The 11,006-nt window shown below is 33.0% G+C and overlaps 3 protein-coding genes across 10 annotated transcripts in view; 2 read left to right on the top strand and 1 right to left on the bottom strand.

Annotated features, from left to right (window-relative positions):
- Positions 1-55: 55 nt before the first annotated feature.
- On the bottom strand, positions 56-2,033 carry LOC127245237 (membrin-11-like). Its single transcript, XM_051265987.1, has 2 exons — positions 1,686-2,033; positions 56-194 (listed from the first exon to the last, which is right to left on the bottom strand). The coding sequence occupies exons 1-2, from the start codon at positions 1,970-1,972 to the stop codon at positions 56-58; spliced, it is 426 nt and encodes a 141-aa protein (XP_051121944.1). The 5' UTR covers positions 1,973-2,033.
- Positions 2,034-3,255: 1,222 nt separating this feature from the next.
- LOC127245230 (60S ribosomal protein L7-2-like) overlaps positions 3,256-11,006 on the top strand; it is a 40,417-nt gene continuing 32,666 nt past the window's right edge. For 2 of the 8 annotated variants that reach the window (XM_051265978.1, XM_051265972.1), the window contains exon 1: positions 9,580-9,599. In XM_051265978.1, coding sequence (XP_051121935.1) covers positions 9,595-9,599 — 5 coding nt within the window. In that variant the 5' untranslated portion in view covers positions 9,580-9,594. Of the gene's footprint in view, positions 3,586-5,670; positions 5,771-7,281; positions 7,356-8,144; positions 8,330-8,420; positions 8,519-8,599; positions 8,658-9,016; positions 9,097-9,183; positions 9,287-9,371; positions 10,066-11,006 lie in introns of those variants that run through there. The other 6 variants (XM_051265977.1, XM_051265974.1, XM_051265979.1 and 3 more) reach the window with 6 other exon arrangements.
- On the top strand, positions 3,369-5,863 carry LOC127245227 (60S ribosomal protein L7-2-like). Its single transcript, XM_051265969.1, has 8 exons — positions 3,369-3,375; positions 3,505-3,585; positions 4,355-4,500; positions 4,592-4,689; positions 4,771-4,828; positions 5,188-5,267; positions 5,355-5,457; positions 5,543-5,863. The coding sequence occupies exons 1-8, from the start codon at positions 3,369-3,371 to the stop codon at positions 5,756-5,758; spliced, it is 789 nt and encodes a 262-aa protein (XP_051121926.1). The 3' UTR covers positions 5,759-5,863.

Here is an 11,006-nt window from a genome sequence, read left to right as displayed (position 1 = left end):
GCATCAAACAAATGGCTCGACTTAAACAAGGAGAGCAAAGAAAAATGCTTTCAAATCAAGAAAAGGAAAGTACAGCTCTTCCAAGTAATTCTGCTCTCTCTTGTGCTTCTTGTATTCGTTTCTGTTGCCTTAATTGGTATTTGTCCAGACTTGCTCTAAATGAGTCAGCCTCCTCGCTAACTTGTTCTATTTTTCTGTAAGAACGAAATTATACCCAAATCCATAATAAGAAAATGAAATGTAAGAGCACGCATACTGACTGAGAAGATCGGGAACATGTTTTAAGCTTATAAAGGAATTGTGTAACGATTTCATTAGGAAGATGTAAGAACAGAAGCACCAGCTTCTTATTCTTCAATGCAAGATTCCACGCCATTATTAAAAATTTTAAATAAATAAATCAGTATCAACAAAAATTCTCTTAGGGTAGGCTTGGTTACTATTATTAATCAGATGGAATATTTTTCACAATCATGATCGTTATATAAATCACATCAACTAAAGAATCTACTTAAAGCTCACTTTCATCCTGATTGTGGTTGAACTTTCCGTAAACAGAAAGACAGCTTGAGTCAATTACAATTTATCAAGTGATGTATTTCTTCAATCCAGAAGAACTACGAAAGATATCAAACTAATATAGGATGAATCTAAAACATCTCGTCCTAAAAGGATAACCTTCGACAGTTCTAAACATTTTATACTCGGGGAATGCTTACTTTGTTGCACTAATTAAGATTTAGTAGCAATGTGAATGAGATAACTTCCACAGTTCCTACAAACAAGGAGAACTAGACAACCAGAAGTTCAAAGATATACACAAGTTTGTGCTTTCACTTTTCAAACTTGTTTTCGGACTACGCAATCTATATTTTAAAATACTTTTTCCTCTGAAAAAGGATCAAATCAAACTAACTATTTTCATTGAAAATATCACATCAATATCCAATCTAAATCCAATACACCCCAAAACATTTGAAAGACAAACAAACACACCCTAAGCCATTTTAACCAACTCGCAATTAGCTGAAGATATCACTATTAAAATTAATAACGGTTAAATAATCATCTTACCTAAAAGCTTAAACCGATAGAAAAATGCATTATTAATTACTCTTCCAACACTCCACTCACGTGAACCTTGCACATGGGCATTTTGTACAACCTCCTGCTCTAATATCATTTTAATGGTGATCTCCTATAAACTTAAGCTGATAGAAAAAATGTATATATTAAGTTCGAGTTCGTATTATATAGTCTTCCAACAATTAGATAAAAAAAAAAAAAAAAAGATTCATCAGCAGCTTCATCAGACTTTCCAGTTGTTAGCGCATCATCTACTTTACAATTATGCAATCCATTCAACTTGAACACAGTAGATCGTAATTTCAGCTTTACCAATTCGGGAACCCTTACAAATCAATTCATCAGCATAGCACAACATTAGCCAGCAAGTATGGTGACTATCATCTATTGAAATTTTACATAACAGCAGCTCGCAAGTTCACTTTTACAAGTTCCGGAGCCCTCACAAATTAATTCATCTATCAGAACACAAAATTGGCTAGCAAGTAACGAAGCTGTTCCAAATTCTCGCCATGTTACCAGCAAAGGATCGTAAAACGAAAAACTAACATATATAATTCAACAAAACTACTTAGAAACAAACACATATGTTGCGCTACCTTTTCCAGAGATCACGCTGCGGCTTGGATGCGATGGAACGCCAGAGTCGATCCATATCAACGCAAATGGACTGGATCTGGTTTAAATCTCTTCGAATTGCAGCCCCCTGATCATCGGAAGATCCAACAACCGCGCTCGATGATGAGAGCGAAGACGCCGACGCCGACGCCGACGATGTGTATTCTAAGCGTTCAAGCCTCTCCAAATCATCTCTGATCTTAATAGATAAGCGCTTAGAGCTTGAGTACAACTCCGACAAACCCCCTCCGCCACTTTCCACCGCCATCGCCTCCCGTCGGAAACCGAGAGAGGATCTTTTTGCGAAGTTCTGAAGACAGAAATGTAATTCCGCGCCTTCTTCCTTATCAAATAAGCCAACTATTTGGGCTGGTCCAATTACAACTTCGGCCCAATTTATAAGGCTGTGTTTGTTTATATTTAATAGAAAAAATACATTATGATGTTTTTTAATTTGTTTGTTTGTTTATGAATTTTTTTTTTTCAATAAAATATATCCTCCTTATCATAAGAATATTATTTTTTATTTTTAACGGTTCTAAAACAAGAAGAGTATTATTTTTTAATTTAATAATTATACTATATATCTAACATAATTAATAATTTTACAACTTCTTACATTATTTTTATATCACACAATCTAATAAGGCAATTTTAATAATTTTCATTATAAACCAATATAATATTATTAATATTAAAAAATTTACTTGCAAAAACAAATATTATTGATTTTATGAGACGTAGGTAATATTATTTTTTGCAAAATATCCTATCAAAATATGATTTAATAAAAATTTAAATTAATAATTTATTTCAAACTATAATAAACAAACCATTTTTGCAAACAGCTCAATTCTTATAAATTTTTATATACTTTTCAATGTATATTTCTACAAAATATAACATAGATATTTATTTTTTAAAAAAATAATAATTCAATATAAATCATTCCTTTATCTGTCAACTCTCAATCTATTTATTTATTTCAAGGAAGTACTTTAATAAATGATAAATTATATAATATATCCTTGTATTTTACTAAAAATACACAAAACACCGTATGTTTTATTTATCGTGTGAAACCCTTTGTATTAATGGAAAGTTTGCATGAAACAACCTAATTGTCCAAAATTGATATTTAATATTTAATCACGAGCAAGATTTAAGATCCGACATATTCAAAATTACGTATCTAATCATGTTGAAATTTGAACCTCGTATTGCACACGATCTCCTATAAGAAAATCCGATCCATTACAAATAATAAAACACATGTTTATTTAGTACAATGTGAGAAGTCTGTTCTATTTTCTAATAAAATGTGTATAAAACGTGTTTGGTTAAAGGTTTTAATTTTTGGTCTATGTTTTAAGTAGTAAAAATTTTAAAAATCTAAAATTATTTGATATAATATAAATGAATATTCATATGATTTTTTTGAATATAAAATTATTATTTTTGTTAAATTTTAAAAATAAAAAAATTAATTTAATGTTTTATTATTATTTTTTTTAAAAAAAATTGATTAATAATAGGTACTCCTGCCCTATCTAAAATCTAAATCAACAAATCTGATCAAAACTAAACTCAATAAAATTATGAATTTGTATATTTTGTGCCAAACCCATAAGTTGATTCTAATGCGGCCTGCTGCTGACTAGTAGATGATCTGTAAGTATCAGACATTAATGTGTAGGGGTCGAGCCATTTGGGCTAACTTATTGGGCCGCAGAGAAAATGGATTTAAGCCCAGCCCAACATAGATCCAAATCTGCTTTAAGCTAACTATATATATATAAGCTCCTAGGGTTTGTAAGGTTTGTTCCTCCTCCGAGCCTCACACTGCAGCGGGAAGTGTGCACCGGCGACTCATCGAATCAGGTAATTTGCTTGCCTTCTTATTTCCTTATTTTCATCGTGTATCCCCAAATCGAAGGTTGTTTGGATGTTGTGGTTGTGATGTGAATGACGAGAACTGGAAGCGAGTTTTAAGTTTCCGTCGCGTTTTGTTAGCTGGTTGTGATTCTTATTCTTGTTCTAGTGAATGTAAAGAATGGCGGAAATACCGGGTGTTAGAAGTCATCTCGGTGTAGGCTGTGCAGATTTGCATTGCGAAATAAAAAAGGAAGTGCAGTGCCATTCGGTCGTTTTATATGTTTTGCGTTGCTGGTCATGGGAAAAAGCTTTGCTCTTGTTTAAGTTTAGGCGTGCTTGAATTTTTTGTACGAAAGCTTTGCTGCGGAGCCTAGTAGTCCATTTGTAGGATTTCCATCAGAATAAAGAGCAAGAATGATTTTTTACAACTTCCTTTTGCCCGTGTAATTTTGCAAGTCCTGCAAAGAAGAAAGTATGTTGATAGACGTTTTTTCTTATTTATATTTTTTTTTTCACGATTCAAGAATCCGGCTTATTTAGTGGAAACATTTTAATTAAAATAATCTGGAATAAACTGTGTCTATATGCTGTACTTTGTCTGCTGCAGAGAGCTAGTGGTGTATGGACCATTAATAATTTTTTACTTGATGTTCTTATACCCTTTCATGATATAAAATTCAGTCTTAATGATGGTTGCAATTTTGATGGAGTATAAATTGTTTGATTTAGGTAGCACATTGTTGTTTTAATGCTATACTGTGATTTGATATTTTAGAGTCAGTTTTGAAGAAGCAGAAGAGGTCAGAGGAGTGGGCCCTTGCAAAGGCCAAAGAACTCGAGGAAGCCAAGAAAAAGAAGGCTGACACCAGGAAGTTGATCTGTCAAAGAGCAAAACATTATGCAAAGGAGTATGCTGAACAGGTATACAGAATTGTTTTTGTTTCAATTTAAATTAGGATCTGATTACTACTTGAGTCTATTTTTTACAATTTCATTGTTTGTTGTTGTATAGGAGAGGGAGTTGATTCAATTGAAGCGGGAAGCCAGATTGAAGGGTGGCTTTTATGTGAACCCTGAAGCTAAGCTTTTGTTCATTATTAGGATCCGGGGGTAGGCCCATTCTATGCTTCTGATGATATCTTCATCTTTTATTTAGAATTTCATTAATGTGCCGCATTCATTTTCTTCCAGTATTAATGCTATGCACCCAACAACCAAGAAGATTCTGCAGCTTCTGAGGCTGCGTCAGGTACTTATCAGTGTTTCATTTTAAGAGTTATGCTTCTTTCATACATCTGTTCTAAATCTAGTTGTTACGAGCGTATGGATTCACCACTTGTGTACTTTGAATTTATTAACCATTTAGCTAGAAAGGTCCGTTGTATAAGTTAAATCATACTCGAAAAGATGTTTTTTGCACCCCTTTTTTTTTTGGGTTGAAGAGTTTAAAACTGAACGTGGGCTTCTCCTTCTTGAAGCTGCTCACTGTGATACGCCTTCATAATTTACATTCTAAAATTTGTTTTCGTATCTTTATTTTTATTTTATTCTAAGTACACATCTTCTGTTTTCACTCCTTTTGACTGTTTTCATTGGGCATTCATGTAGATCTTTAACGGCGTCTTTCTGAAAGTGAACAAAGCTACCATGAATATGCTGCACAGGGTTGAGCCTTATGTTACCTATGGGTAAGCTATATTAATAAATTACCTCAACTATTTTTATAAATATCACTTTTAACAAAAACTCTGATACTGGTGCTTCATAACTTCTAGGTACCCCAACCTTAAAAGTGTCAAGGAGTTGATATACAAAAGGGGCTACGGAAAAGTAAACAAGCAGAGGATTGCATTGACCGACAACTCCATAATTGAGCAGGTTTGATTTTACTAACCTATCCTATACAATAATAGGAATAATTTGTTTTGCGCATCCCAATTCTCATCCCTTCATTTTTTTATAGTCTTTGGGCAAGAATGAGATAATTTGCATAGAAGACCTCATTCACGAGATCTTCACCGTTGGTCCTCATTTCAAAGAAGCCAACAACTTCTTGTGGCCATTCCAGCTCAAAGCTCCATTGGGCGGATTGAAGAAGAAGAGGAATCACTATGTTGAAGGCGGCGATGCTGGCAACCGCGAGGATTACATCAACGAGCTCATTAGAAGAATGAACTAATTGTTTCATGAGGTACTTTTTGCATGAACCAGTTTGTTTTGCATTAGACTTATATGATACGACGCCTTGCAGTCACCGATTTTCATATTACTAACCCATCCTATACAATAATAGGAATAATTTGTTTTCTTTAATTAATTTAGAATAAAAATAATTTTCTAATTTGTAATATCGAAAGTAAGTCATTATGGTTATTTACTTAATACTATATTTTTACACGTTTTCAATATAATTAACCTACCAAATTTACATTTACAATATTCTACAAATTACTTATAATAATATCGTAATATTGACTTCTATTTAAATAAAGACCGAATGTAAATAATAGTATATTGTAATTTTGGTAAAAATTATATTATTTTATTATTATTATTATTTCTGGCGATATTATGTTTAGCCATATTGGATGTATTTATTTTGTAAAATAGTTTGAAAAGATAATTTTTATTTAAGGTATAGAAAATTGTGTAGGTAAAATAAAGATAATAAATACGTGTATTTTATTTTTGTTTTAGAAAATGTGTGATTGTTTTTTTTTTTTTTTCCGCAAAAAGAACACAACCATTATCTATGGATTTGCGGGAAGATGATCAAATAATGATAAATCTATGCTAAAATATAAATTAAGTTGAACATTAGTTTATTTTTTCTGTTCAATCTCCAATATTGTTTATATCTTTGGAGTGCCAAATCATACTTATCTAATAAGATTTTCGCATAATACATGATTCAATCAGTCTCAAATACATATTACATAATAGATATTCATACGATTACTAAAATGTAAAAATATTGTCGCGAATATAACATTCTCTGTCCAAATCATCATCATCATCATCCAAGTGTTACTTTTTTAGAAATTAATCACGAGCAAGATTTAAGATCCGACATATTCAAAATTACGTATCTAATCATGTTGAAATTTGAACCTCGTATTGCACACGATCTCCTATAAGAAAATCCGATCCATTACAAATAATAAAACACATGTTTATTTAGTACAATGTGAGAAGTCTGTTCTATTTTCTAATAAAATGTGTATAAAACGTGTTTGGTTAAAGGTTTTAATTTTTGGTCTATGTTTTAAGTAGTAAAAATTTTAAAAATCTAAAATTATTTGATATAATATAAATGAATATTCATATGATTTTTTTGAATATAAAATTATTATTTTTGTTAAATTTTAAAAATAAAAAAATTAATTTAATGTTTTATTATTATTTTTTTTAAAAAAAATTGATTAATAATAGGTACTCCTGCCCTATCTAAAATCTAAATCAACAAATCTGATCAAAACTAAACTCAATAAAATTATGAATTTGTATATTTTGTGCCAAACCCATAAGTTGATTCTAATGCGGCCTGCTGCTGACTAGTAGATGATCTGTAAGTATCAGACATTAATGTGTAGGGGTCGAGCCATTTGGGCTAACTTATTGGGCCGCAGAGAAAATGGATTTAAGCCCAGCCCAACATAGATCCAAATCTGCTTTAAGCTAACTATATATATAAGCTCCTAGGGTTTGTAAGGTTTGTTCCTCCTCCGAGCCTCACACTGCAGCGGGAAGTGTGCACCGGCGACTCATCGAATCAGGTAATTTGCTTGCCTTCTTATTTCCTTATTTTCATCGTGTATCCCCAAATCGAAGGTTGTTTGGATGTTGTGGTTGTGATGTGAATGACGAGAACTGGAAGCGAGTTTTAAGTTTCCGTCGCGTTTTGTTAGCTGGTTGTGATTCTTATTCTTGTTCTAGTGAATGTAAAGAATGGCGGAAATACCGGGTGTTAGAAGTCATCTCGGTGTAGGCTGTGCAGATTTGCATTGCGAAATAAAAAAGGAAGTGCAGTGCCATTCGGTCGTTTTATATGTTTTGCGTTGCTGGTCATGGGAAAAAGCTTTGCTCTTGTTTAAGTTTAGGCGTGCTTGAATTTTTTGTACGAAAGCTTTGCTGCGGAGCCTAGTAGTCCATTTGTAGGATTTCCATCAGAATAAAGAGCAAGAATGATTTTTTACAACTTCCTTTTGCCCGTGTAATTTTGCAGTCCTGCAAAGAAGAAAGTATGTTGATAGACGTTTTTTCTTATTATTTATATTTTTTTTTCACGATTCAAGAATCCGGCTTATTTAGTGGAAACATTTTAATTAAAATAATCTGGAATAAACTGTGTCTATATGCTGTACTTTGTCTGCTGCAGAGAGCTAGTGGTGTATGGACCATTAATAATTTTTTACTTGATGTTCTTATACCCTTTCATGATATAAAATTCAGTCTTAATGATGGTTGCAATTTTGATGGAGTATAAATTGTTTGATTTAGGTAGCACATTGTTGTTTTAATGCTATACTGTGATTTGATATTTTAGTTTGATGGTTATTGATCAGAGATGGCCGAGGTTGCTGAAGTAAAAGCCATAGTTCCAGAGTCAGTTTTGAAGAAGCAGAAGAGGTCAGAGGAGTGGGCCCTTGCAAAGGCCAAAGAACTCGAGGAAGCCAAGAAAAAGAAGGCTGACACCAGGAAGTTGATCTGTCAAAGAGCAAAACATTATGCAAAGGAGTATGCTGAACAGGTATACAGAATTGTTTTTGTTTCAATTTAAATTAGGATCTGATTACTACTTGAGTCTATTTTTTACAATTTCATTGTTTGTTGTTGTATAGGAGAGGGAGTTGATTCAATTGAAGCGGGAAGCCAGATTGAAGGGTGGCTTTTATGTGAACCCTGAAGCTAAGCTTTTGTTCATTATTAGGATCCGGGGGTAGGCCCATTCTATGCTTCTGATGATATCTTCATCTTTTATTTAGAATTTCATTAATGTGCCGCATTCATTTTCTTCCAGTATTAATGCTATGCACCCAACAACCAAGAAGATTCTGCAGCTTCTGAGGCTGCGTCAGGTACTTATCAGTGTTTCATTTTAAGAGTTATGCTTCTTTCATACATCTGTTCTAAATCTAGTTGTTACGAGCGTATGGATTCACCACTTGTGTACTTTGAATTTATTAACCATTTAGCTAGAAAGGTCCGTTGTATAAGTTAAATCATACTCGAAAAGATGTTTTTTGCACCCCTTTTTTTTTTGGGTTGAAGAGTTTAAAACTGAACGTGGGCTTCTCCTTCTTGAAGCTGCTCACTGTGATACGCCTTCATAATTTACATTCTAAAATTTGTTTTCGTATCTTTATTTTTATTTTATTCTAAGTACACATCTTCTGTTTTCACTCCTTTTGACTGTTTTCATTGGGCATTCATGTAGATCTTTAACGGCGTCTTTCTGAAAGTGAACAAAGCTACCATGAATATGCTGCACAGGGTTGAGCCTTATGTTACCTATGGGTAAGCTATATTAATAAATTACCTCAACTATTTTTATAAATATCACTTTTAACAAAAACTCTGATACTGGTGCTTCATAACTTCTAGGTACCCCAACCTTAAAAGTGTCAAGGAGTTGATATACAAAAGGGGCTACGGAAAAGTAAACAAGCAGAGGATTGCATTGACCGACAACTCCATAATTGAGCAGGTTTGATTTTACTAACCCATCCTATACAATAATAGGAATAATTTGTTTTGCGCATCCCAATTCTCATCCCTTCATTTTTTTATAGTCTTTGGGCAAGAATGAGATAATTTGCATAGAAGACCTCATTCACGAGATCTTCACCGTTGGTCCTCATTTCAAAGAAGCCAACAACTTCTTGTGGCCATTCCAGCTCAAAGCTCCATTGGGCGGATTGAAGAAGAAGAGGAATCACTATGTTGAAGGCGGCGATGCTGGCAACCGCGAGGATTACATCAACGAGCTCATTAGAAGAATGAACTAATTGTTTCATGAGGTACTAAAAAATTTCGACTCTTCTATTAATATTATCATCCATTGGATTTATACAAACTCTGCCAATTAGAGTATTAGCATTTTGATTTCCAAAATACAGGTATATAAACATTTGAATTTAGGTTACAGAAATTTAATGAATCATTCAAATGCGAATTTAATATTGTATCAAAGGGTGTGTATCTGAGAACATAGAATGAGACGTTTAGAGCAAAGGGTGCAGAAAAACTTCTTCTTTGTAATTGAACATGCCGTGAAACAGCCTAATAATCTGACCTGAGCTTCGACATAGACTGCCTGAACTTGACCTCCGCAGCTCGGACACTTGCTGGGTGCTTTTTCTCGTTCTAATTCTGTCTCCTTTTCTTGGTATATATGCAATCTGCACATCGATATCTTCGACCTTCTGCTTCTCCTTTCTTTGCTGGTCTTCTTTATAAACGCCTCTTATAGGTATATATTTACTGATCTACATACAATGCGTTTAAAATGCTTTCTTCAAGATTCAATGGAGGTGTGCTTCTGTGCATATATATATATGTGTGTGTATATATGTACCTAAATATCTGGGCTTGGTTGCAGTTGACAATTTGACATCAAGAGTTGAATTCATGCTTGATTTATATATATATATATTGAATCATCAGGAAAAGTCAATTGAATTGGTAGCAGTAAGTGTAGCTAATAGGGGTTTAATTGTACTAGCTTCTTAATGTTGAGTTTTAATAATCCCATCCTAAAATCATCCGTTTTTGTGGGCATCTACTAGTCGAAATTTGTTATAGTCATTAATTTAGATAAATTTAATAATTATGCAGATTGTTAATAATTTTCTCAACAAAATTTAAACTAATTTTCATCCTTGTTGCTATACAATCAAAATTTGAATTTCTTGTATAGTTTGGTTCTTTGAATCCAACGTTAATGTGCTCAAACCCGTGGAAACTTGTGATCTCCAATAGTGTACCACATCCTTGAATTTGGACCCAAAATAGATAATAAAATAATACCTATTTCTGGTAGATATTAAATTGAAGGGTTTGCCATGTAGCTACGATATTATCGTGAATGTCGACGTTTTATCCGTTTTGGGAAATTTATAATATTTATATAAAGCTTTAATTATTCAATATTGGCACATAAATATATGTGTATATATATATATATATGTATGTATGTATATTCATTCATTTGTGTGCAAATTAAATTCTAACTGAAACGAGGAAAGAATGTGAGATGCAGAATTAGATTAGGTATTATTAGGATTTAGGGATATATATATATTTCCGTCCAAGCGGTGCATGAATTTCTACATGCAACGTAACAGCTGTCGTCATCATCGTCCCAAATTAGTCGTCAATTTTGACCACACGGTCGTTGAACATATCTCATTGATATAGCGTTACCA

The sequence above is a fragment of the Andrographis paniculata genome, unplaced genomic scaffold (genome assembly GCF_009805555.1).
Source record: "Andrographis paniculata isolate CXL003 unplaced genomic scaffold, ASM980555v1 Contig222END, whole genome shotgun sequence".
In the NCBI taxonomy this organism is placed as follows: Eukaryota; Viridiplantae; Streptophyta; class Magnoliopsida; order Lamiales; family Acanthaceae; genus Andrographis; species Andrographis paniculata.
Note: the sequence above shows the minus strand (reverse complement) of the source record. Positions and strands in the feature narration are given on the sequence as shown.

Coding starts and splice junctions, on each gene's coding strand:
- LOC127245227 (XM_051265969.1), top strand. Junction 3,586..4,354: donor CCGGCGACTCATCGAATCAG/GTAATTTGCTTG, acceptor TTGATATTTTAG/AGTCAGTTTTGAAGAAGCAG. Junction 4,501..4,591: donor CAAAGGAGTATGCTGAACAG/GTATACAGAATT, acceptor GTTGTTGTATAG/GAGAGGGAGTTGATTCAATT.
- LOC127245237 (XM_051265987.1), bottom strand. CDS start 1,972: ATGGCGGTGGAAAGTGGCGGAGGGGGTTTGTCGGAGTTGTACTCAAGC. Junction 195..1,685: donor CAGCGTGATCTCTGGAAAAG/GTAGCGCAACAT, acceptor TCGTTCTTACAG/AAAAATAGAACAAGTTAGCG.